The 27,698-nt window shown below is 45.1% G+C and overlaps 1 protein-coding gene across 1 annotated transcript in view; it reads right to left on the bottom strand.

Annotated features, from left to right (window-relative positions):
• Window positions 1-23,364, bottom strand: part of piwil1 (piwi-like RNA-mediated gene silencing 1) — a 100,001-nt gene extending 76,637 nt beyond the window's left edge. Inside the window, exons 1-4 of the mRNA XM_072239976.1 lie at window positions 23,222-23,364; window positions 22,795-22,968; window positions 10,595-10,665; window positions 7,835-7,960 (exon numbers count right to left, since the gene is read on the bottom strand). Coding sequence (XP_072096077.1) covers window positions 7,835-7,960; window positions 10,595-10,665; window positions 22,795-22,968; window positions 23,222-23,364 — 514 coding nt within the window. The remainder of the gene's footprint in view (window positions 1-7,834; window positions 7,961-10,594; window positions 10,666-22,794; window positions 22,969-23,221) is intronic.
• Window positions 23,365-27,698: the final 4,334 nt, after the last annotated feature.

The following is a 27,698-nucleotide window of genomic DNA, read 5'->3' as shown; positions in this document are numbered from 1 at the left end:
CCCAATTTTTCTAACAAAGACTTTCTTCAATAACCTAAATAGTCAAATTTCAAGTTTCATTTGGAATAAAAAAACAGCCCAGAGTAAAGGAAAAAAAATACTACAGAGGCCTCGTAAGATGGGGGTTTGGCAATTCCAAATTTTCTACATTACTACTGGTCAGCTAATATAAGAGCAATTTTATATTGGACAAGAGATGATATTGCTGCTCCTAGCTGGGTGATTATGGAGAAGTCAACCTTACAATTTACCTCTTCGTCAGTAATATATGCTAAACTACCACTGTCACAACCTACATCTAGTTTCACACTGAATCCAGTTGTGATGGGCCGGCTGGTGGCGCAACGACATTGGCACCAGACCCGGGAGCGGAGGTTCCCAGGTTCGAAACTAGTCAGGTCCACTCCCAAGTACGCTTTCCATCCTTTTGCCGGGTTGAGTGTCAAGATCGCAACTCAACCTCGTAAAATAGAGAGAAAATACTGCAAAAATATCTGTGTGAGGAGTGGCACGCCACACAGTCATGAAAAAGACATCATCAAGGACGCACGCACGGACACGCAGACGCGCCACATGCACACACACCAAAAAAAAAAGAATCCAGTTGCCATGTACTCCATTAAAATTTGGTTCCAACTTAGACTTCACTTTACACTTAATAACCTCACACTTGCTGCACCAGTAGCAAAAAATTACATGTTCACCTCATCAATAATGGATATAGCATTTGATATTTGGTCTAAACACGGTATCACTTCATTCTATAATCTCTACATTGACAGCAATTTTGCTTCTTTCAAACAGCTAGTTAGGAAACTTGATATACCTAGGACACACTTCTATAGATATTTACAACTCAGAAGCTTTATGGTCTCTCATTTTGAGTACTTTCCCTACTGCCACCTTCATCACTCTTAGATTCAGTCCTTAAGTGCAAAATTGATGTCAAGCAATCTGTAAGCAAGATCTATGAGCTACTTAATGTAGTTAATCCTGAGAATTTGGATTCATTAAAACATAAATGGGAAGAGTATATTGAGGAAAAAATTCCAGATGACATATGGCAAAAAACAATTCATAGAATTTATTCATCCTCTGTGTGCCTTAGACATGTTGTTGTTCAGTTTAAAATTGTGCATCCTTGTCATTGGTCTAAAGTTAGATTGGCTAAGGTTAATAAAGATCTTGACCCAATGTGTGACAGATGTAAGCAATTCCCCGCTACACTCTGCATATTTTTTGGTCATGTCCAAAATTAGTATATTTCTGGGGTTTGGTTTTTGAAACTTTTTCAAAAACTTTTTGACAATTAATTACACCACCTTGGTCAATAGCACTATTTGAAGTGCCTTCTCAGAATATTAACCTCAGCAAATTCCAAACCGACCTCATCAAACCATCCCCCATCAGGAAGGTCTCAAAGCTCTACGCTTCTTTTTGGATTCCAGACCTAATCAGTTCCCCTCTACCACCACTCTGCTCCGTCTAGCGGAATTAGTCCTTACTCTTAATAATTTCTCCTTTGGCTCCTCCCACTTCCTCCAAACTAAAGGTGTAGCTATGGGCACCCCTATGGGTCCTAGCTATGCCTGCCTTTTTGTTGGCTTTGTGGAACAATCTATGTTCCGTGCCTATTCTGGTAGTCTGCTGGCCAACCCCCAAGTACAGGAGGCGGAGAGCAGCAGACACACAGAGCTCCGGGAATCCGGGAGCAGAGCCACGGCTGGCACCCAGCAACCGGAAGGGGAAGCAGCCCAGGAAGTCAACAACCCCCCGGGCCCAGAACCAGAACGGCCACACCTGGAGGAGTACTACCAGCAGTACCTGAGCCCACAGAAGGTGGAAAACTTCACAAGGCGGTGGGAATGAAGGCTCAGGATGGCAAGGGTGAGGACGGAGAGCAGCCAAAATAAAAGACTGACAATGATGGCAGACCTTAAATTGGCGTGCTTGAACGTGCGAAGTTTGAAGAGTACTGGGTGATGCGTCAGCACGCTCCAGTACCTGGACACTGTAAAGACCGACGTGACCTTCCTCCAGGAGTGCGGACTACCACATCTCCGTAACTACCGGAGGTGGTCACGGTGGTGGAAAAAAGGTTTGTCTGTGTGGTCGGGGGGCAACGATTGTCGCGCTTCCGTCCTGGGGATTCTGCTGCGGGGAGGCAACTTCTCAATCACCCAAGTTAAAGAGGTGGTTGCAGGGCGCCTCCTGGTAGCAGACGTCAAATACCGGGGCACTCTGCTCCGGCTGATCAATGTGTACGCCTCCCCCGTGCGGAGCGAGCGGCTGGCCGTCTTCGAGCAGCTCCCACAGATGCTGGTGACGCTCCAGCCGGTCGTTCTGGCCGGAGACTTCAACTGCACCATTGATGCGGCTGGAGGACCCGGCAGCGCTGACGGCAGGCTGGACAGTACCTCTAGACTCCTGAGGGTAACGGTGAAGACAGCCAAGCTGCGCGACGCCTTTGGCACCCCCACAGGTGGAGCACAGCCGCAAGCCACCTGGACATGATCGGACGGCTCAGCCCACTCCCGAATCAACTTCCTCTTCCTGTCTGAGTCCCTCATGGTCAGGTCCACCGACGTCACGCCGGTATTCTTCTCTGACCACCGCCTTCTGAGAGCCACCTGTCGCTTACGGGAGGACCAGAAGGCAGGCAGGGGGACTTGGAAGCTGAGCGTAAAGCTGCTGACCCCAGAGAACATCGAGGAACTAGAGAGGGAGTACACAGGTTGGAGAACCTTGAAAGCCTTCTTTGATTCCCCAGTTCACTGGTGGGAAGCCACCAAGGAGAACATTAAGAGGTTCTTCATCCGCAAGGGTATCCAGAAGGCAAGGCAGGAGCAGAGGGAACTGCGTAAGTTCCAGACAGAGTTGCAGCAACTTCTCCTTCTGCAGTCGAAGCGGGTGGATGTCAGGGAGGAATTGCAAGAGGTGGAGGGCCGGCAAGCCCAGCACCTCGCCGCTGAATCCTCCAAGATCATCTTCTGATCAAGGTTCCAAACCGTGGAGCAGGACGAGACGTGCTCACGCTTCTTCTTCCAAAAGGTGCACAGGGGGAGCTCTGTGATCCACAACCTTAAGGAAGAGGACGGCTCAGTCGCGTCCTCGCAGACCGACATACTGAGGATCTGCAAGTCCTTCTATGCCGGTCTGTACAACGAAAAGGCCACAGAATCCACAGCCTCCTGCAACTTCCTGTCGTCTATCACGCAGGTCTTAGACGACGGCAAGCGGGAGAGTCTGGATCAGTCACTGACCCTGGACGAGCTGACAGGCTCCATCCGTTCCTTTGGGTTGGGTAAGGCTCCCGGAAGCGACGGCTTACCGGCTGAGTTGTACTCAGCTCTGTGGAACTGGATGGGCCCAGACCTGCTGGAAGTGTACAACGCTATGCTTCTGGCCGGCAGTATGTCTGAGTCCATGAGGAAGGGCATCATCACCCTCATCTACAAGCAGAAGGGGGAAAGGGAGGACATTAGAAATTGGAGACCCATCTCTCTCCTGAATGTGGACTACAAGATCCTGTCCAAGACTATCGCCAACAGAGTCAAGTTTGCTCTGGGACAGGTGATCCACCCGGACCAAACCTGTGCTGTACCGGGCAGGAAGATCTCAGACAGCCTCACGCTGCTGAGGGACACCATCGCCTACGTGCAGGACAGGGGGGTGGACGCCTGCCTGGTCAGCTTGGACCAGGAGAAAGCCTTCGACAGGATATCGCACACGTACATGGCGGACGTGCTCTCCAAAATAGGATTCGGGGAGGGAATCCGGAAGTGGATCAGACTGCTCTACGCAGACATCCGTAGTGCAGTCCAGGTCAACGGGTGGGAAACAGACAGCTTCCCCATCAGGTCTGGAGTCAGGCAGGGCTGTCTCCTCTCCCGTCTTGTTTGTCTGCTGCATAGAACCCTTTGCTGAAGCCATCAGGAGGGATGAGGGCATAAGAGGGGTGACGCTGCCAGGCAGTGGAGGGACCCAAGTGAAAACCTCCCTGTACATGGACGACGTCACCATCTTCTGTTCTGATCCGAGGTCAGTTCTCAGGTTGATTAGCACCTGCCAACAGTTCGAGCTAGCGTCAGGGCCAGGGTCAACCGCACGAAGAGCGAAGCCATGCTCTTCGGCAACTGGCCCGACCGATCCAGCGTCCTCTTCATCATCAGGTCTGACCACGTGAAGGTGTTGGGGATCTGGTTCGGAGGGGCTGAGGCGTGCAACAAGAACTGGCAGGAGTGGACTGCCAAGGTGAAACAGAAATTGGGACTGTGGGGAGGGCGCTCCCTGTCGATAACGGGCAAGAACCTGGTCATCAGGTGTGAGGTGCTCTCAGGGCTGCTGTACTTGGCGCAGGTCTGGCCTGTCCCCCGCTCCTACAGCTCGGAAATCACCCGGGCTGTCTTCAGATTCGCCTGGGGATCCAAGATGGAGCGGGTTAGACGGACCGTCATTCACAAGTCCCTGGACAACGGGGGCAAGAACGTCCCCAATGTCGCCCTCACCCTGATGGCCAGCTTCGTATGTGGCTGCATCAGGTTGTGTGTCGAGCCCAGGTATGTGGGCACCAAGTACCACTATGTGCCCAGGTTCTACCTGTCGCCCTGGCTACGAAGGATGGGTCTGGCCCCACTCCCGCGCAACGCCCCAGTCAGCTGGTCGTTGCCGGCATACCTGTCCTACGTAGCAAAGTTCTTCCAGGAGAACGCCTTTGACCACAGGGCCATCAGGCAGTGGTCGGCACGTAGTGTTCTGCAGGCACTGCAGGAGAAGGACGTGATGGACACAGTGGGGTGGTTCCCTGAGCAGACTGTCCAGTTCATCTGGCAAAATGCTTCATCGCCAGATCTCACCAACAGGCACCAAGACCTCGCCTGGCTGGCGGTGAGAGGGGCCCTCCCAGTCAGAGCCCTCCTGTACGCCCGGAATGTCGTCTCCGCACCCCACTGCCCACGGGAGGACTGCAGTGAGGAGGAGTCTGTGACCCACCTCTTTGCACACTGCCAGTTCGCAAAGAGGGTGTGGAGGAGGATGGACGGGCTAGTGTCACGTTTCATCCCCAGCAGCTGCGTAACAGAGGACTCCGTGATCTACGGGCTGTTCCCGGGGACGCACACGGAGACCAACATCCGGTGCTGCTGGCAGATCATCAACTCGGTGAAAGACGCTCTTTGGTCGGCTCGAAACTTGATGATCTACCAGCACATGGAGATGTCCGTGGGAGAATGCTGCCGACTGGCACATTCTCGGCTGCAGGAGTACGTGCTGAGGGACGCACTGAAACTCGGTGCAGCCACCACAAGGGCCCGGTGGGGAAGGACCACAGTATAGGTTTCTCCACCCGTGGGAGCGGGAGGGGTCGGGAGCGGGGAGTATACCCCTCAACAATGATATGGTAAGCTGAACTACTGGAGTGCCACGTGGGTGGCTATAAATACGGATATGTACTGACTATAATAGAAACGTATGTAAAGGATGAGAAGTTATTGAATGGTTTATTGTATATATTTATTTCTGAATAAAGTATATTTTGAAATAAAAAAAAATATTCCGGTGTCTGTCCCCCACTTTTCCTTCGCTACATCGACGACCACATTGGCGCTGCTTCCTGCACGCATGCAGAACTCGTTGACTTTATTAACTTTGCCTCCAACTTTCACCCTGCCCTCAAGTTTACCTGGTCCATTTTCGACACCTCCCTCCCCTTTCTGGATCTTTCTGTCTCTGTCTCGGGAGACATCTTATCCACTGATGTCTACTATAAGCCTACTGACTCTCACAGCTATCTGGACTATTCCTCTTCTCACCCTGTCTCTTGCAAAAACGCCATCTGCTTCTCGCAATTCCTCCGTCTCCGCCACATCTGCTCTCAGGATGAGGCTTTTCATTCTAGGACGAGGGAGACGTCTTCCTTTTTTAAAGAAAGGGGCTTCCCTTCCTCCACTATCAACTCTACTCTTAAACGCATCTCCCTCATTTCACGTACATCTGCTCTCACTCCATCCTCCCACCACCCCACTAGGAATAGGGTTCCCCTGGTCCTCACCTACCACCCCACCAGCCTCTGGGTCTAACATATTATTCTCCATAACTTACGCCACCTCCAACGGGATCCCACCACTAAGCACATCTTTCCCTCCTCTCCTCTCTCTGCATTCTGCAGGGATCGCTCCCTACGCAACTCCCTTGTCCATTCGTCCCCCCCATCCCTCCCCACTGATCTCCCTCCTGGCACTTATCCGTGTAAGCAAAACAAGTGCTACACATGCCCTTACACTTCCTCCCTTACCACCATTCAGGGCCCCAAACAGTCCTCCCAGGTGAGGCAACACTTCACCTGTGAGTTGGCTGGGGTGATATACTGCGTCCGGTGCCCCCGATGTGGCCTTTTATATATTGGCGAGACCCGACGCAGACTGGGAGACCGCTTTGCTGAACATCTACGCTCTGTCCACCAGAGAAAGCAGGATCTCCCAGTGGCCACACATTTTATTTCCACATCCCATTCCCATTCTGACATGTCTATCCATGGCCTCCTCTACTGTAAAGATGAAGCCACACTCAGGTTGGAGGAACACCTTATATTCCGTCTGGGTAGCCTCCAACCTGATGGCATGAACATCGACTTCTCTAACTTCCGCTAATGCCCCACCTCCCCCTCGTACCCCATCTGTTACTTATTTTTATACACACATTCTTTCTCTCACTCTCCTTTTTCTCCCTCTGTCCCTCTGAATATACCCCTTGCCCATCCTCTGGGTCCCCCCCCCCGCCCCTGTCTTTCTTCTGGGACCTCCAGTCCCATGATCCTCTCATATCCCTTTTGCCTATCACCTGTCCAGCTTTTGGCTCCATCCCTCCCCCTCCTGTCTTCTCCTATCATTTTGGATCTCCCCCTCCCCCTCCAACTTTCAAATCCCTTACTCACTCTTCCTCCAGTTAGTCCTGACGAAGGGTCTCGGCCTGAAACGTCGACTGCACCTCTTCCTAGAGATGCTGCCTGGCCTGCTGCGTTCACCAGCAACTTTTATGTGTGTTGCTCATCGCTTTTTGTTCACTTCTTGCCAGAAGGCTCATCTTGTGCAAAAGGAAAGACTCTTCCCCGCCAACATATGGACATTGGATCAAAGATATCATGTACTTTATAAAATTTGAAAAGATCAGCTATTCAGTCGGGGGCAGTCTGCAAGATTTAACACCACTTGGCAACTTTTTTTAAGTTTTGTCAAAAATATGGATGCTAAAAAAATTATTTGAATGTGTAAGGTGCTCTATCTTTATATTTACACTAGGCCTTTGTATCTATTTTTGACTGGTCTAGCTGGTTCTATTTGTTCTTGTTTATTGAGGGTGGGGGGTCTTTTTGTAACTGGCATAAAATGATTGGTTGTATTATAATATGTCTGCTATTTTTCTTTGTTAATAAAAATGAAGAAAACCCTTTAACTCTGAGTGGAGTCGTCGGGACGCTGTCATGACGGCATTTTTTTAGCAGGCTTTCTTATTTTTACGAGGCCGAGTTGCTAGCTTGACGCTCAACCCAGCACGGATGGAAAGTATGCAAGACAGCCGGCTGGATTCGAACTCTGGAGCCTTCATTCCAAAGTCCGGCGCTGATGCCACTATGCCACCATGCCACCAGCCGGCCTTGTTAATAATACTTTGATAAAAAAAGTTTTATTTGGTGTAATTTAGAACAGTACTTAAACATTTCCTCAGTGAAGATTTGGAATCAGAAGGAAAAACAATCAAAATATAAGAAAGGTTCAACTATAGAATATGATCATTACAGATAACTTCAAACTCTGGACTGTTTCACATTAGCCTTTACCTGCTTTGGAATCCTTGACATGCTCCATAGCCATTCTAGTGTTAATTCCAAGGTCATGAAAATCTCGCCGCCGACCACCTCTTTCCATTAAGGACATTTCTTTAAATCCAGCAGATATCACCTCAACTACATTTCCAAGAAATCAAAAGAAACTGTCAGATGTCAAACTGAGTATAGTGGAGCAATTTCGTCCTTTCAACAAAATACTATCATCACATTTAAGAGGTATTTAGACAACCACTCCTAGGAAGGCAGATGTAGATGGTAAAAAAGTTGGCTATAAACATGAGGGCCATGCAACACCATGACTCTACAACCATAAAAATATGCCACATGCCTGAGCAATGTTTGATGGCTCTGGGCAAATACTCTCTAGAATAAGGGGTGACCTCATTGAAACCTATTGAATATTGAAAGGCCTCGACAGAGTGGATGTGGAGAGGATGTTTCCTATCATGGGTGAGTCTAAGACCAGAGGGCACAGTCTCAGAATAAAGGGGCGTACTTTTAGAACAGAGATGAGGAGGAATTTCTTTAGCCAGAAACAGGTGAATCTGTGCAATTCGTTGCCACAGACATCTGTGGAGGCCAAGTCTTTATGTATGTTTAAGGCAGAGGTTGATAGATTCTTGTTTAGTCAGGGCATGAAGGGATACAGGGAGAAGGCAGGAGATTGGGGCTGAGAGGAAAATGGACTAGCCACGATGAAATGGAGGCTCAGACTAGATGGGCCAAATAGTCTAATTCTGCTCCTATATCTTATGCTCTTATGTAACTTGACTGTATTGGGTGGTACTCCAAACAATTACCAAAATTAAATTTTCAGTTACAGGACATTGTACCTTAGACATGGTGAATACTTTTTTTTAAAAGATATACTCTCACAGCAGGTGCATTTGATCAACATTTACCCATACATGAATCCGGGCACCCGCATGCTTTTCTACAAAAGCTCTGGAGCCTTGAGGCCAGCAATGACTGCAGGATGTCCCAGGGTTTAAAAGTTTCAAAAGGGATATAGAGAGAGGTAAAAGAGGTGGGACAGTGGCATTGTTAATCAGGGATTGTAATACAGCTACAGAAAGGGAGGGCATTATGGAGGGGTTGTCTATGGAGTCAGTGTGGGTGGAAGTCAGAAACATGGAAGGGAGCAATCACACCTCCTCCCCCCCACCCCCAAATAGCAAAAAAGACACAGATCATAAGGCAGATTTTGGAAAGATGTAAAAATAACAGGGTAGTTCACATGGGAGACTTCAACTTCCCTAATTTTGATTCGTATTTCCTTAGCGCAAGAAGGTTTAGAGGGGGTGGAATTTGTTAGGTGTGTCCAAGAAGAATTCTTGACAAAATGTGGACAGGCTGATTAGGAGAGGACATATTGAATCTGGTGCTAGGCAATGATCCAGGTCAGGTGACAGGGAGAGCATTTCAGAGACAGTAACCACAACTCCCTGACCTTTTTCATAGCTTTAGACAGACAGGAGCAGATGGTATTATCTATTCAACAGGAAAGTGGGAGCATAAATTGGGAACAGATGCACTCAGGGATATGCACAACAGAAATGTGGGGATTGTTCAGGGAACACTTACAGGGCATTCTGGATAGGTTTATCCTTTTGAGGCAGGGATAGAATGGTAGGATAAAGGAACGTGGTTGACAAGACGTGAAACATCTCGTCATCCTTTTTGTACATGCAGGACGTCTTGGTATTTTCCTTAATCCTCCTTGCCAAAGCTCTCTGACATCCCCTTCTCGCTCCTCTAAGTCCTTAAGTTTCTTCATGACAACCTTATAAGCCTCAGAGCCCAGTCTGATTCTTGCTTCCTAAAGTAAGCTTTCTCCTTCCTTTTGTCTAGATTAAGATGTTCCATAAGGATCTCTTCTGGGTCCCCTGCTCTTTGTGACTTTTATAAATGACTTGGATTAGGAAGTGAAAGGGTGGGGTAGTAAGTTTGCAAATGACACAAAGGTTGGTGGTTGTAGTAAGTCACAACATGACTTTGATACAAAGCAGAGCTGGGCTGAGAAGTGGGAAATGGGATTCAATCCAAAAATCTGAACTGATGCAATGTGAAAAGCTGAACTTTTTAGAGCAGAATAAAGGGTTAATAGCAGGATTCTCAGCAGTGTGGAGGAACAGAGGGAGCTTGGAGTTCATGTCCATAGATCCCTCAAAGCTGTCTTACGCAAGTTGACAGGGCAGTTATGAAGGTGTATTGCAGAACTGGACCTTTATCAATCCAAGCTCCAGAGCCGTAATTTTGCAGCTCTATAAAATGCTGGTTAGACCACACCTGGAGCATTGTGTTCAGTTCTTGTCACCTCATTATAGAAAGGATGTGTAAGTTTTAGAGAGGGTGCAGAGGAGATTTACCAGGAAATATGTTCCATGATCTTTAAAGAAATAACTAGCGTTATCAGAAAAAGAAAATTAGTGAAGAAGCATTGTACTTACGACTGAAGCTGCAGTTGAGAGTGAAAGACCACATAAAGTATGCTACCAATGTCAGAAACTACTGGTCAGAATTAACCAGTCCTAAACCTAATAGCAATGTTTTCAGCTCTGAATTTATTGAACATTTAGTCCAAGGTTTGAGCACTGATCTCCTTGGGCACATTCTCACACACACAAACAAGTGCTTGATTTTACATTCAGAATGATTATCTATCAGAAGCTCACAAAATTTACATATAAATGTTGTAATATTTATATGGCAAGAACCAACAATACAAGCAGTGCAAACATCAAAGCTCACCATCTTTGGACCCGGCTCCTCCAGGCTGCCCTCGCTGTCGACCACGACCAAGGAGTTCAGGCTTCGCTTCGCTGAGTGAAATTGAGGGAAGTAGTGCAGAAGATGCCTAAATTGCAAGGTGGAAATTCATCATTTCAAAGATTCAGCAGTTTACTATCCAGTCCCAGTGGCCCATACAGCCATTTTTGAAATTCAAAACCAAATGGCCTAGCTTTAATTTTAAGATTTAAGAAGTTGATTAAGGAAGTTGAATGAAGACCTAAACAGATCACCCTTCAAAAATTTAATTCTTTTTGTACATTTATACAACTTGTTCCAGATTTCATCTTTCCATTCAGGTATCATCCCAGCACAACTCACTCTTACTGGTATTTATGAGGGTCATCATCATTATTACGTCCCTGTCATACGACGTGGGCAATCATCATCTTGAACATGACCATGATTGTTCTTGGCAAATTTTTCCTCCGAAGTGGTTTGCCATTGCCTTCTTCTGGGCAGTGTCTTTACAAGACAGGTGACTCCAACCATTATTAATACTCTTCAGAGATTGTCTGCCTGGAGTCAGTGGTCACATAAACAGGATGCATTATGCACCAGCTGCTCATACAACTATCCATCACCTGTTCCCACGGCTTCACGTGACCCTGATCAGCAAAGCAGGTGCTACACCTTGCCCAAGGATGACGTGCAGGCTAACGGAGGGAAGGAGAACCTTACACCTCCTTTGGTAGACATATCTCCACCCCGCTACCCTTGAACTCAATAGTCATCTTAACTAATGATAACTTAATAAATCTGAACACAGTAACTAACATTTAAGTAACTGTTCTATTCAAAACAAAAATTACATCAGTGCAAGGTAAAAACGTCACCATTCACAAACACATCATCACTGAAGCCTCTTGTTCTATGCAGTATTTCATTAGGAATTTGAGAAGTGGTAAGACTCCAAAGACACTCGCAAATTTCTACCGATGTACCATGGAGAGAATTCTAACTGGTTGCATCACTGTCACGGACACTAGCTTCCCCAGCATCCAGAACATCTTCAAAAGATGATGCCTCAGAAATGGCAGCATCCATCATTAAAGACCTCCCCCCCCAATCGCCCAAGACATGCCACCTTCTCATTGCTACCATCAAGGAGGTGCAGGAGCCTGAAGACCCACATGCAACATTTTAGGAACAAGTTTTGCTCCTCAAATTTCAGAATGGACGATGTGCACTACCTCAGTATTTTTATCATCCTCACTTTTTGCACTACTACTTTAACTATCTTTCTTAATCATACTTTTGATTGTATGTATAGCTTTATTATGCATTGCAATGTAGAGACAAAACAACACATTACACAACATGTGCCAATGATATTAAACCCGTGGCACTGGGATTTATTAGTTTTGTTTCTTGAAGTCAGGAGCTCATTGAGTGTGTTCAGTTCAACTTTTAGACAATTACAGAAATTCTTAGAAAAAAGTTGCATCAGGATGTAGCTGTCAGTGTCATTAGATTTTTATGTAAAATGCTTCTTATTAATATTGAAATGGCAATAGATGACACGCAGGTTATACTTACTGAATATGATCTATATTATCTAAGTTGCAAATGAGCAAAAAGACATACCGGCATTGGGGCAAGAGGGTGTGAACTTAATTCAGGGAAGCGATCCCTGCCACGGGCTCGCGAACGGGCTCTTCCACTCATTGTGTTTTATATGCGCATACAAATTCGAACCTCCTAATAGTTACCTGGAGAAAGAGAAAAAAACTCCATGAAGATTCTGACATTGTCCAGCTGACACCTTGTGTCAGAGCCCCAGGAATACCAGCACTGTACATTGAGGAGGTTTCCAACTTTGCCAGAAATTCTTTCCATGAAAAATCTTCAACAATATTTCCTCCATGATTTCCATCAGCGCAGATGCACAAGGCTGTGTGCTCAGTCCCTGCTCTGCTCACTTCACACTGACTGTGTGACTGCGCTCAGTCCCTGCTCTACTCACTTCACACTGACTGTGTGACTGTGCTCAGTCCGCTGCTCTGCTCACTTCACACTGACTGTGTGACTGTGCTCAGTCCGCTGCTCTGCTCACTTCACACCGACTGTGTGACTGTGCTCAGTCCCTGCTCTACTCACTTCACACTGACTGTGTGACTGTGCTCAGTCCGCTGCTCTGCTCACTTCACACTGACTGTGTGACTGTGCTCAGTCCGCTGCTCTGCTCACTTCACACTGACTGTGTGACTGTGCTCAGTCCCTGCTCTACTCACTTCACACTGACTGTGTGACTGTGCTCAGTCCGCTGCTCTGCTCACTTCACACTGACTGTGTGACTGTGCTCAGTCCGCTGCTCTACTCACTTCACACTGACTGTGTGACTGTGCTCAGTCCCTGCTCTGCTCACTTCACACTGACTGTGTGACTGTGCTCAGTCCCTGCTCTACTCACTTCACACTGACTGTGTGACTGTGCTCAGTCCGCTGCTCTGCTCACTTCACACTGACTGTGTGACTGTGCTCAGTCCGCTGCTCTGCTCACTTCACACCGACTGTGTGACTGTGCTCAGTCCCTGCTCTACTCACTTCACACTGACTGTGTGACTGTGCTCAGTCCGCTGCTCTGCTCACTTCACACTGACTGTGTGACTGTGCTCAGTCCGCTGCTCTGCTCACTTCACACTGACTGTGTGACTGTGCTCAGTCCCTGCTCTACTCACTTCACACTGACTGTGTGACTGTGCTCAGTCCGCTGCTCTGCTCACTTCACACTGACTGTGTGACTGTGCTCAGTCCGCTGCTCTACTCACTTCACACTGACTGTGTGACTGTGCTCAGTCCCTGCTCTACTCACTTCACACTGACTGTGTGACTGTGCTCAGTCCGCTGCTCTACTCACTTCACACTGACTGTGTGACTGTGCTCAGTCCGCTGCTCTACTCACTTCACACTGACTGTGTGACTGTACTCAGTCCGCTGCTCTGCTCACTTCACACTGACTGTGTGACTGTGCTGTCCCTGCTCTACTCACTTCACACTGACTGTGTGACTGTGCTCAGTCCCTGTTCTACTCACTTCACACTGACTGTGTGACTGTGCTCAGTCCGCTGCTCTGCTCACTTCACACTGACTGTGTGACTGTGCTCAGTCCGCTGCTCTACTCACTTCACACTGACTGTGTGACTGTGCTCAGTCCCTGTTCTACTCACTTCACACTGACTGTGTGACTGTGCTCAGTCCGCTGCTCTGCTCACTTCACACTGACTGTGTGACTGTGCTCAGTCCGCTGCTCTACTCACTTCACACTGACTGTGTGACTGTGCTCAGTCCGCTGCTCTACTCACTTCACACTGACAGTGTGACTGTGCTCAGTCCGCTGCTCTGCTCACTTCACACTGACTGTATGACTGTGCTCAGTCCCTGCTCTGCTCACTTCACACTGACTGTGTGACTGTGCTCAGTCCGCTGCTCTACTCACTTCACACTGACTGTGTGACTGTGCTCAGTCCGCTGCTCTACTCACTTCACACTGACTGTGTGACTGTGCTCAGTCCCTGCTCTACTCACTTCACACTGACTGTGTGACTGTGTCGTCAGTCCCTGCTCTGCTCACTTCACACTGACTGTGTGACTGTGCTCAGTCCGCTGCTCTGCTCACTTCACACTGACTGTGTGACTGTGCTCAGTCCGCTGCTCTACTCACTTCACACTGACTGTGTGATTGTGCTCAGTCCCTGCTCTACTCACTTCACACTGACTGTGTGACTGTGCTCAGTCCCTGCTCTGCTCACTTCACACTGACTGTGTGACTGTGCTCAGTCCCTGCTCTGCTCACTTCACACTGACTGTGTGACTGTGCTCAGTCCCTGCTCTACTCACTTCACACTGACTGTGTGAACGTGTCGTCAGTCCCTGCTCTACTCACTTCACACTGACTGTGTGACTGTGTCGTCAGTCCCTGCTCTGCTCACTTCACACTGACTGTGTGACTGTGCTCAGTCCCTGCTCTACTCACTTCACACTGACTGTGTGACTGTGCTCAGTCCGCTGCTCTGCTCACTTCACACTGACTGTGTGACTGTGCTCAGTCCCTGCTCTGCTCACTTCACACTGACTGTGTGACTGTGCTCAGTCCCTGCTCTGCTCACTTCACACTGACCGTGTAACTGTGCTCAGTCCCTGCTCTGCTCACTTCACACTGACTGTGTGACTGTGCTCAGTCCCTGCTCTACTCACTTCACACTGACTGTGTGACTGCGCTCAGTCCCTGTTCTACTCACTTCACACTGACTGTGTGACTGTGCTCAGTCCCTGCTCTGCTCACTTCACACTGACTGTGTGACTGTGCTCAGTCCCTGCTCTGCTCACTTCACACTGACTGTGTGACCGTGTCGTCAGTTCCTGCTCTACTCACTTCACACTGACTGTGTGACTGTGCTCAGTCCGCTGCTCTGCTCACTTTACACTTATTGTATGACTGTGTGGCTAAGCACAGCTGCAATGCGACATTTAAGTTTGCTGATACATCACTGTCACAGGCCGATTCAAAGGTGGTGATGAATCAGCATAAAGGAGGGGGATTGAAAATCTGGTTGAGTAGTGTCACAACAACCTCTCACTCATTATCAGCAAGACCAAGGAGCTGATTACTGACTTCAGGAGAGATCCGAAGTGGAGAGGATCAGCAATGTTAAATTTCTCTGTTATTATTTTGGAGGACCTGCTCTAGGCCCAGCACGTGTAATTACAAAGAATGCACAATTCAGCATGACATGTAAAACTTCGGCAAACTTCTATAGATGTGTACAGGAAAGTATATTGACTGGCTGCATCACAGTCTGGTATGGAAACACCAATGCTCTTGAACAGAAATCTTACATAAAATAGTGGATATGGCCCAGTCTATCACAGGTAGACCCCTCCCAACCATTGAGCACATCTACAATTGAAGTCAGAAGTTTACATACACCTTAGCCAAATATATTTAAACTCAGTTTTTCACAATCCCTGACATTTAATCCTGGAAAACATTCCCTGTCTTAGGTCAGTTAGGATCACTACTTTTTTTTAAGAATGTGAAATGTCAGAATAGTAGAGAGAATGATTTATTTCAGCTTTTATTTCTTCATCACTTTACCAGTGGGTCAGAAGTTTACATACACTTTGTAAGTATTTGGTAGCATTGCCTTTAAATTGTTTAACTTGGGTCAAACATTCTGGATTGCCTTCCACAAGCTTCTCACACTAAGTTGCTAGAATTTTGTTCCATTCCTCCAGACAGAACTGGTGTAACTGAGTCAGGTTTGTAGGCCTCCTTGCTCACACACGCTTTTTCAGTTTTCAGTGGCTGAATGGGAGACGCCAGAGTGGTGGTGGAAAACTGTTTGTCAGATTGGAGGCCGGTGACTAGTGGTGTGCCTCAGGGATCTGTACTGAGTCCAATGTTATTTGTCATATACGTTAATGATCTGGATGATGGGGTGGTAAATTGGATGAGTAAATATGCAGATGATACTAAGATAGGTGGTATTGTTGATAATGAAGTAGGTTTTCAAAGCTTGCAGAGAGATTTAGGCCAGTTAGAAGAGTGGGCTGAAAGATGGCAGTTTTAGTTAGAGCTTTCTTCAGCCTTCTTTGGCTTAGTTCTGGGTTCTTGGGGTTGGTGGAAGGGATAGTCTTTTTCTTTTCTAATTTTTTCTATTGGGCTGATTCAGAACTACAAAGATGTCCGCAGTGTTGAGATTTCCGGTTCCTCTCTAATCATGTATTCCTCTTCCAATCTCATGAGCTCACATTATGGTTAACCCCTTACTCACCAAAGGGTTAATTCTCAATTATGGCTCATACTATTAATTTTGTCTCTTGGAATACAAATGGTTTAAACCATCCAATAAAATGGAAAAAGGTTTTCAAGGTGTTCCAAAGACTGAATGCTCATATTATTTTTGCACAAGAGACTCATGTTAGGAAAGAGGACAATCAATGCTTCTTTAAGTTTTGGAAGGAACAATACTACTCAAATGCTCAAGCCAAAATTAAAGGCATTTCAATTTTTATTGATCCTTCAATTACATTTATTCATCAAGACATTATTTCAGATCCTAATGGCAGATTTCTGTTAATTACTGTGGTCCTTTTTAATAAAAAGGTTGCTATGGTTAATGTTTAACACCCATATTGTGAATGTGGATTATCCTGAATTTTTAAAACACTTATTAATTTCCTTTCCTAACTTAAACGAGTATATGTTGATAATGGGCAGTGATTTTAATTTATGTTTGAATCCCATGTTGGACAGATCCAAAGCTAGTCCAGCTTTACCGAATAAGTCGGCTACTATTATTAACTCTTTTATGTTGGATTCTGGGATTTCAGAAATTTGGAGATTTCTACGTCCAAATGATAAGGAATTCTCCTTTTCTTCACATGTTCATCGTTCTTTTTCTCGAATTGATTATTTCTTGATTACTCTCGTTTGATTCCATATGTAGTTGATTGTAATTATGACAGTATTGTTATTTCAGATCATGCTCCAATGAAACTTTCCATCAAGTTATTGTACTAGCAGACAATGGCAATTTAACCCTATTTTGCTTCACAATCAGGACTTTGTCAAATTTATAAAGGAGCAGATTGATTTCTTCTTTTCAACTAATACTACGGAAGAAGTTTCCAATGGAACTGTTTGGGAAGCCTTTAAAGCTTATATCCGTGGTCAGATTATTTCCTATTCAGCTGGTTTGAAAAGATGTGTTAACAATGAAATACTTTTGTTGGTTGATAAAATTAAAGAAGTCAATAAAAAATATGCTATTTCTCCCAGTAAGGAGCTGTACAAACACAGAGTTGAACTCCAATTGGAACATAGCTTATTATTAACGTCCTCGATCGAAAATCAATTAATGAGAACTAGAAGTGATTTTTATATTCATAGCGATAAATCGGGTAAATTACTGGCCAACCAATTGAAATTTGATTCGATTAAATGTCAAATTACTAAGATTCGCAAACAGGATGATACTTTCACAGTTGATCATGTTGGGATAAACCAAACCTTTCAAGAATTTTATACCTCTTTATATCACTCTGATTTTCCTCATGATTCTAATTTCATGTATGATTTTTTAGGTAAATTGAGTTTTCCGAAATTATCAACCGAACAGTCCCTATCATTAGAAACTTCCATTTCAGAGGAAGAAATAATAACTGCAATCTCATCATTGAATTTCGGTAAAGCACCCGGTCCGGATGGGTTTACAGTGGAATTTTTTAAAATTTTTTTCCTCCATTCTTTCTTCTAAGTTGTCTAGAATATTCAAGGAAGCAATCAGTTTAGGTAAATTACCACAATCGTTTTACGAAGCCTCTATTTCCTTAATTCTTAAAAAGAATAAAGATCCTACCGATTGTGCATCATACAGACCGATATCTCTTCTGAATGTAGACTCAAAATTTTTTCAAAAATTCTAGCAACTAGATTGGAGAAGGTGTTACCTCAAATTATTTCTATGGATCAAACCGGATTTATTAAGAATCGCTATTCATCCTTTAATATTAGGAGGTTAATGAATATTGTTTATACCCCCTCATTTACTACCCCGGAATGTATTATCTCTTTAGATGCTGAGAAAGCCTTTGACAGAGTTGAATGGCCTTATTTATTTAATGTTCTTGAGAAATTTAATTTTAATTTGACATTTATATCTTGGATTAAATTGTTATATTACTCCCCGGTAACCTCAGTTTGTACAAATAATTATAGATCTCCTTTTTTTCGTCTTTTTCGTGGCACTGGGCAAGGTTGCCCTCTTAGTCCTTTACTATTCAATACTGCTCTTGAACCTTTAGCAATTGCTATTCGTGACTTGCCAAATATTGTTGGTATTACCTGTGGAAACGAAATACATAAATTATCATTATATGCAGATGATCTGTTGTTATACATCTCTAACCCGGAGAAGTCAATTCCTGCTATCTTAGATCTGTTAGCTCAATTTAGTAACTTCTCTGGTTACAAATTGAATCTTAATAAGAGTGAATTATTCCCTTTAAATAAGCGTGTACCTACTTATGGACGTTTACCATTTAAATTGGTTACTGATTCATTTATATATTTAGGGATAACAATTACGAAAAAATATAAAGATTTATTTAAAGCTAATTTTTTACCTTTAATTGATCAGATTAAACTTTTATTTACCAAATGGTCGCCAATCTCTTTGTCTTTGATTGGTCAGATTAATGCTATTAAGATGATCATTTTGCCCAAATTTTTGTATATATTCCAATCGGTTCCAATTTTCATCCCAAAATCTTTTTTTGATAACGTAGATTCAAAAATTTCCTCATATATTTGGCAGAATAAAAATCCTAGATTAGGTAAAAGGTATCTACAGAAATCTAAAAAGGAGTGGGGGCTCGCCCTCCCGAATTTTAGATTTTATTACTGGGCAATTAATATTCGATATTTAAAATTTTGGTTACGAGATTTGGACGTATCTTTAAACCCTCATTGGGTAAATCTTGAATCTAATTCATTACAAGGGTTTTCCTTGGGTTCAGTTTTAGGAACTTCACTTCCTTTTACTTCTTTTAAATTATATAAACAAATGAATAACCCAATAGTTAAGCATACTTTACATATATGGTTTCAATTCCCAAGATTTTTTGGGTTTAATCAATTTATTCTAGCAAGTCCCATTATATCAAATTTTCTTTTTCAACCTTCCACGATGGATCAAGCTTACTTTGATTGGAAAACGAAAGGTATAATATCTTCTCGCGATTTATTTTTGGATAATTGTTTTATGTCTTTTGATCAACTCTCTAATAAATATAATTTACCCAGATCTCACTTTTTTAGATATTTACAGATTAGAAACTTTTTAATTACTGTTTCCCCTAATTTTCCACACCCATATCCAATGGATATTTTGGAAAAAATCTTAGATTTAAATCTCTCTCAGAAAAGTGTAGTAGCAATTATATATAATTATGAATTTATGTCCTGATGCTTCTAATAAAATTAAAGTTGACTGGGAAAGAGAACTTGAGATTAATACACCGACTGAGAAATGGGAAAAAATTCTTCAGTTGGTGAATTCATCCTCTGTATGTGCTAAGCATAGGTTGATACAGTTTAAAGTAGTGCACAGGGCTCATATATCCAAAGATAAACTATCTCGTTATTACTCTTATATTAATCCAATATGTGACAGATGTCATTCCGAGATAGCTTCTTTAACCCACATGTTTTGGTCATGTCCCTTGTTGGAGAAATATTGGAAAGATATTTTTGATATTATTTCAACGGTCCTAAACATAGATTTACAACCTCATCCAATTACTGCTATCTTTGGACTACCAATGATAGACTTAAATAATTCAACCTCTTCATCACGAAGGATGATTGCATTTCTTACTTTAATGGCTAGAAGGTCCATTTTGTTGAATTGGAAAGAGATTAACCTTCCTAAGGTATTTCATTGGTTTTCACAAACTATGGTGTGTTTGAATTTGGAGAAAATTAGAAGTGCAGTTTATGACCCTTCCATTAATTTTGAAAAAACTTGGAGGCCATTCATTCAACATTTTCACTTGATGTAATTTGATAATTTCCAAACTTGTTTTATCTCTCTGTACTGTTGTTGGAGGGGAATGGAGTCGTCGGCACTAAGGTTTTCTTCTTTTCCATTTTTAAGTTGTTAGTTTTGCTCAAGTCTTTTAGTTTAGTTGATTAATTCTGTTTTTCTTTGGGGATGGGGTTTCTGTTTTTTGGTTTTGTTTTTTTTTTCTTTTTCACGATTTTTTTCAGTTTTTTTTTTGATTTGTATTATCCATTGTCAGTTCTACATGATTGGGAGCTTTGTTAATTTACACTATTTGATTTTACAATTACTTTTCCTAAGTGTAACAATATTTCTCCTACTATTTGTATTATTGCTATGTTTTGTTTCTATACTTTGAAATTAATAAAGAGATTGGAGATTGAAAAAGAAAAAGAAAGATGGCAGATGGAGTTTAATGCTGATAAGTGTGAGGTGCTACATTTTGGTAGGACTAATCAAAATAGGACATACATGGTAAATGGTAGGGCATTGAAGAATGCAGTAGAAGAGGGATCTAGGAATAATGGTGCATAGTTCCCTGAAGGTGGAATCTCGTGGATAGGGTGGTGAAGAAAGCTTTTGGTATGCTGGCCTTTATAAATCAGAGCATTGAGTATAGGAGTTAGGATGTAATATTGAAATTGTAAAGGCATTGGTGAGGCCAAATTTGAAGTATTGTGTACAGTTTTGGTCACCAAATTATAGGAAAGATGACAACAAAATAGAGTACAGAGAAGGTTTACTAGAATGTACTAGAATGTTAGCTGGGTTTCATCACCTAAACTACAGATTAAGGTTGAACAAGTTGTGTCTTTATTCTTTGGAACGTTGAAGGTTGAGGGGGGACTTGATAGAGGTATTTAAGATTATGAGAGGAATAGTTGACGTGGACAGGCTTTTTCCATTGAGAATGGGGTAAGATTCAAACATGAGGACATGAGTTGAGAGTTAAAGTGCAAAAGTTTAGGGGTAACATGAGGGGGAACTTCTTTACTCAGAGAGTGGTGGCTGTGTGGAACGAGCTTCCAGCAGAAGTGGTTGAGGCAGGTTTGATGTTGTCGTTTAAAGTTAAATTGGATAGATATATGGACAGGAAAGGAATGGAGGGTTATGGGCTGAGTGCAGGTCGGTGGGACTAGGTGAGTGTAAGAGTTCGGCACGGACTAGAAGGGCCGAGATGGCCTGTTTCCGTGCTGTAATTGTTATATGGTTATATGTATGGTTATTTGCAGTTTGTCATCTTCTGCATTCTGGTTGATCTTTCATAGATCCTGTTAAAGTTGCTATTCTATAAATTTGCTGAGTATGCCCACAGGAAAACGAATCTCAGGGTCATATATAGTGATATACATGTACTCTGATAATAAAGTATACTTTGAACATTTTTGTATTGATACTGTTCCCTCTGGTCCTAACTTCCTCACTATAGGGAGCATAATCTCTAAGTAGGCCTTTCAATATTTGATAGGCTTCCATGAGATCCCCTCTCAAGAGGAAGAGGAAAGGGGATGCCTGGTTTGGTTCCAGGGAGGATTGGGGCCGATCAATCTCAGGTCCAATCTGCTGGTTGTGTAAAGAGTGGGATATTACCAGTTCCAGCCCTGTGGGGTGCACTTGCACACCACAGAGTGATGCGTGGACAGGTGACTGAGTTTGGACAGGTGGTGAGTGACTGAGTTTGGTACTGGACCACCCAGGATGGGGCAGTGGTAGAGGTAATGGGTCCAGTGGGGTCTTACTCACACACTGTAAAGTGGCTAGGGAGGGTATGCAACCAGGCTCTGTACCAGAATTCGGGATGGGGGGGCGGGTAGAGGTGACCAGTCTGGTGTGCCTCACACACATACCCCAGGGTGGGGATATAACCAGCTCATTACCGGACCCTATGAAAGGGACATCAGATCGACTGGTTCCGGTTTCGGTCACGTTCGCCAGTCACTTACCACAGAGTGGGGTATGATGCGGGAGGGGTGTAACCATACTCCTGAGGTGGGTTGACCAGTCCTGTTAGCCAGACATTCCTCATTTGGGGGGGGGGGGGGGGGAGGAGGGAAGAGATGGACACTCAATGTAGGGTGGGATGTGGACAGGAAGAGTTAGTGGGTTTAGTGGTCACTCACCCACAGAGTGGGGTGTGGATGAGGAATGTTGCTGGCTATACCATTCCCGTTAGCCGGACACTCACAGGTTGGGGTGTGGACAGAGAAGGCTGCTGGGTTTACCGGACACTCACCCACAGGGTGGGACGGGGAGGGTCGGTGGGTTTACCGGACATTCGCCCGCAGGGTGGGGCGCAGACCGGGAGGGGGGGGGGTCGGGGGGGTTTACCGGATACTCGCCCCTAGGGTGGGGCGCGGACGGGGAGGGTCGGTGGGTTTACTGGACACTCGCCCGCAGGGTGGGGCGCGGTGGGGGGGTCGGTGGGTTTACCGGACACTCGCCCGCAGGGTGGGGCGCGGACAGGGAGGGTCGGTGGATTTACCGGACACTCGCCCGCAGGGTGGGGCGTGGACCGGGGGGGGGCGGGGTCGGGGGGTTTACCGGATACTCGCCCCTAGGGTGGGGCTCGGATGGGGAGGGTCGGTGGGTTTACCGGACACTCGCCCACAGGGTGGGGCGCGGACGGGGAGGGTCGGTGGATTTACCGGACACTCGCCCGCAGGGTGGGGCGCGGACGGGGGGGGGGGGGTCGGGGGTTTTACCAGACACTCGCCCGCAGGGTGGGGCGAGGACAGGGAGGGTCGGTGGGTTTACCGGACACTCGCCCCTAGGGTGGGGCGCGGAGCGGGGGTTGGGGTCGGGGGGTTACCGGACACTCGCCCGCAGGGTGGGGCGCGGACGCGGAGGGTCGGTGGGTTTACCAGACACTCGCCCGCAGGGTGGGGCGCGGACGGGGAGGGTCGGTGGGTTTACCGGACACTCGCCCGCAGGGTGGGGCGCGGACCGGGGGTTGGGGTCGGGGGGTTACCGGACACTCGCCCGCAGGGTGGGGCGCGGACGCGGAGGGTCGGTGGGTTTACCGGACACTCGCCCGCAGGGTGGGGCGCGGACGGGGAGGGTCGGTGGGTTTACCGGACACTCGCCCGCAGGGTGGGGCGCGGACGGGGAGGGTCGGTAGGTTTACCGGACACTCGCGTCCGCGAATCAAATCATTTAACACCATCACCCGCACTCGTGTCCCTACTCACTACCTTGTTTAACCTTCCGCGTAATTGTCAGGGTCTCAAACCTCCAACTTTAAAACCACACACCGGGATATTGTTAATCTGATAACTACCTCTAAAAGACTAGTTTGTACTTATTGATAGAACTTTCGAACAGAAACCAAATAAGTCCAAACCGGAGCTACACGTCGCCAAAGTAGTCGGACCGGATTCCCTCTCGAGCGTCGCACGGTCGCAGCCCCGTGGTCAGGTCAGGCGCGCGGCCCCGCGTTGCCCCGCGCGTACTCAGTGACCAAATGCGCGACCCCAGAGGGGCTCCGCGCGTTGTCGATGGTCAGGCGCGCAGGCTCTGTGGGCGAACTGCGCATGTCCAGTGGGCAGGTCGGGCGGAAAATGGCGCCAAAGTCTGGCGGTTGCCGCGAAGGACGTTGGCAGCTCCTCGGTTTTGTTTAAATCACAGCCGCATGTCCGTTAAAACGAAGCCGTTTTCCAGACTGCCGTTGCTCTTCTGATTGTGTTAACCGACTGTAGTAGCAGCTTCGGTTATTAAACCTTTCGCGCCCGCCATGGCTAATTCTCACCACTCTGGAGCACTATCCTGCAATCGGATTCCCTTAATATCGGAAAACCTATGGCCCTCCATCCTGATTATGGTCTAAACATAAGAACGTACTGAACTATCGAGCCACCTGCGTAGATTCACCGCTCCTGAAGCAATTTTCCCTCCTACGTATTGAATGGCTGACCCCCTTAATTGGATACAGTTGGCTCCTGATACGATACACCCCAGCCAAGTGATACATATTATATATTCTACCTCGGGAAAGCGCATTAGAACTCGAATTGGGCCTGTCTGCCCAATTACTCCATTCACAGCAAGATTCTATCCCACTAGAAATCACCTGGACTACATTTGCTGCACTCCCCCTTCTATATAATTGGAATAGTGGTGAGTGCAATCAAATCCTTTTGCAATAAAAGTCAGACTTGTTAATAAACTACTGAACATTACCGTGCAGGTACTCCCTCTTCTATGTAATTGTAATGAGTACCTACAAGGTTCAAAGTAAATTTTATGATCAAAGTACATAATATGTCACCATATGCAACCCTAGGATTTGTTTTCCTGTGGACATACTCAGCAAATCTACAGAATATTAACAAAAGATCAACCAGTGCAGAAGACAACAAACTGCAAATGCAAATATAAATAAATAGCAATAAATAACAAGAATGTGAGATAAAGAGTTCTTAAAATGAGATCATTGGTTGATGGGGCAAGTCGGTGTAGTTATCCCGTTTTGTTCAAGAGCCTGATAATTGAGGAGCAGTGACAATTCTTGAACCTGGTGGAACAAGTCCTGAGGTTCCTGTATCTTCTACTTGATGGCAGCAGCGAGGAGAGAGCATAGCCTGGGTGGTGGGGATCTCTGACGATGGCTGCTTCCCTATGACAGCATTTCAAGTAGATGTGCTCAGTGGTTGGGAGGACTTTACCTGTGATGCACCTGGACAATGGACAAATCCACTACCTTTTGTAGGATTTTCTGTTCAAATCCACTTGCAATAAAAGTCAGCATGAGACTTGTTAATAACTACTGAACATTACCATGCAGATACGCTCACACCCCCACCAACACCTTTACAATGACGGCATAGCCCCCTCCCACACAAGCAGCAGTAAAAGCATCAACCCCCACTCCCCCGCTTCAGAGAAATCATCAGCCACCCCCCCCCCCACCACCACCACCAACCATACAACCAATAGCAAGTCCCCAGGGACCATAATCTTGAGTCCATCAAAAACAGTCCATCCCAACACTTCGACATCTCAACAGGCCCTATCGGTCTGTCACAGCAAAAGGGGAGGCCAACAGCTCAGTTTTGATGTTACAATCTGTAGCATCACTTATTTGAATCCCCCCCCCCCCCGACTCAAGAACCCAGCAAACTCTCTCTCACCATTCTACAGATGTTCAGTAGCGAAATGTATCACTGTGTGGTATGGAAGCTGCACTGCGGCAGGCTGGATGGCTCTACAACGGGAAGTCAAAACTGTCCAACACATCACCAGCACCAGTCTACCCACCAACAAGAACATACATACAGAAAGGTGACGGCAAAGGGCCAGTAATAGCATGAATTATCCCACCCACCCTGCTCACGAACCATTTGTCCCACTTCCATCAGGGAGGAGGCTACGTAACATCCACGCCAGGACCACCAGACTCAAAAACAGTTACTTTCACCATGCAGTAAGGCTGATTGACACCTCCACCCTTCCGCAACCCCAACCACCACTACTTTATCACTTCCTCTCAGAGTCACTTTATGTACAGACACTCTTGTGTCGAGCATCACTTTATGGACATACAATTAATCTATGTATATTAGCTGTCTGGTGTATTTATATTTATAGTGGTTTTTATTGTCATTAATGTATTCTTTATCTTTGGTGTTTGATTTTGTGCTGCATCAGAGCCATAGTAACAATTATTTTATTCTCCTCTAGTAGACATTACAATAAACAATCTTGTCTCTTGAAGTCATACTAAGGGAAGTCTTAGTCTGTATTTTATTGCAAGAGCATTTGAGTACTAGAATTGTCTTCCAGTTATATAGAGCAGTGATGATAGACTTATAGCTCAGAAACAGGTAAATCAACCCACCTAGTCCATAGTGACCACCAAGCAAGTTTATATATTCTTATATTAATCTCATCTTTATGATTCACCCACATTCCTATCAATTCTGTCCAGTGTCCATTCATCTTTTCCCTAAGAACAATTTGCACCGGCCAATTAATCTACCAGTCTACACGCCTACTGTAATGAGCTCTTCAGGCTTTAGCGGGCAGCTGGAGAGCATTGGACTCCAAAGTTTTTAGAGCATCTGAATTGGTTCATCATTGTGTAATGACAGGTGTTAATCATTTAAAGTTCCTTGTGTTTTTTTCTCAAGCGACTTGCTCTTTGTAATGCAATCTCTTAGTGCTTTCTTTTTCAAAATTGTTAAGTTTATTTTGATAGGCTAGGGATTCTGTGTTACTTGTATTATTTAAGGGGATACCCAATTAGCACTAATCACAGAGTCCTAGTTTTGAGGATGTTATGTCTTACATTACAGCATGGAAACAAGTATTTTGACCTCTCTAGTTTGTGTGTTATGCTGTCTAGTCCCATTGACTCACACCTGGACCATAACCCTCCATACCCCTCCCATCGATATGCAAATCTCTCTTAAATGTTGAAATCAAGCTCACGACCACCACTTCTGCTGGCAGCTTGTTCCACACTTGCACCACCCTCTGAATGAGGAAGCTTTCCTCGAGGTCCCCCTTAAACATTTAACCTTTCAACCTTAACCTATAACCTCTTGTTCTTGTTTCACCCAATCTCAGTGGAAAAAACCTGCTTGCATTTTCCCTATCTATACCCTTCAAAATTTTGTATACCTCTATCAAATTCTCCTACATTCCAGGGAATAAAGTTCTAACCTATTCAACCTTCCCTATAACTCAGATTCTCAAGTCCCTGCAACATCTTGTGAATTTTCTCTGTACTCCTTCAATCTTATTGATATCTTTCCTGCAGGTAGGTGACAAGAACTGCACACAATACAAATTTGGCCTCACCAACATCTTATAATTTTGAAATGTTTTCAATCTGAAGCTCTTTAGTTGAAATGGTGGGGCTTTCCCCATCATTTAGTATTGGTTTAGTATTGACATGTGTGTTGAGATGCAATGAAAAACTTTCTTTTATTTTGGCTATCACCTCATTTCAAACATAGATTTATTGAGTATGCCCACAGGAAAATGAATCTCAGGATTGTATATGATGACATATATGTACTTTGATAATAAATTTACTTTGAACTTTGAGTAGCATTATAAAGGTTCCCACCCACACTGCTCCTGGACAGAGTGCAGTGAAACAAAGCACAGTGATCCCGTTGCAACCAAGCTTTGAGAGAGAATTTGGATGTGGGGGTAGAGATGTCAGGAATTAATGAAGAATACGAAGGTAGCAAACAAGAGGTGGTATTGGGTGATCGGAGTTGTATGAAGGAAGGCAAATGGCAGGTTTTGGGGGAATGGAACAATAAGCAGCAAATTGAGAATTACAGTGGCTTATTGTACTGTGATGAGAGCAAGTAGACAGGAATTAAATAAAAGAAAGAAGGCAGAATACAGATAGATTACAGTCTGTGTAAAGTGCATGATTTTATAACAGAAGATTTGTTGATAAACTAAAGCTTGTCACTTTCACGGTAGATGTGATAAATTCTACAGCACAAACTAAAAGTAGGACAGAAAAAATAAATATATTAA

The sequence above is a fragment of the Mobula birostris genome, chromosome 22 (genome assembly GCF_030028105.1).
Source record: "Mobula birostris isolate sMobBir1 chromosome 22, sMobBir1.hap1, whole genome shotgun sequence".
Taxonomy (NCBI): domain Eukaryota; kingdom Metazoa; phylum Chordata; class Chondrichthyes; order Myliobatiformes; family Myliobatidae; genus Mobula; species Mobula birostris.
This window is presented reverse-complemented; position numbering and strand designations above follow the sequence as displayed.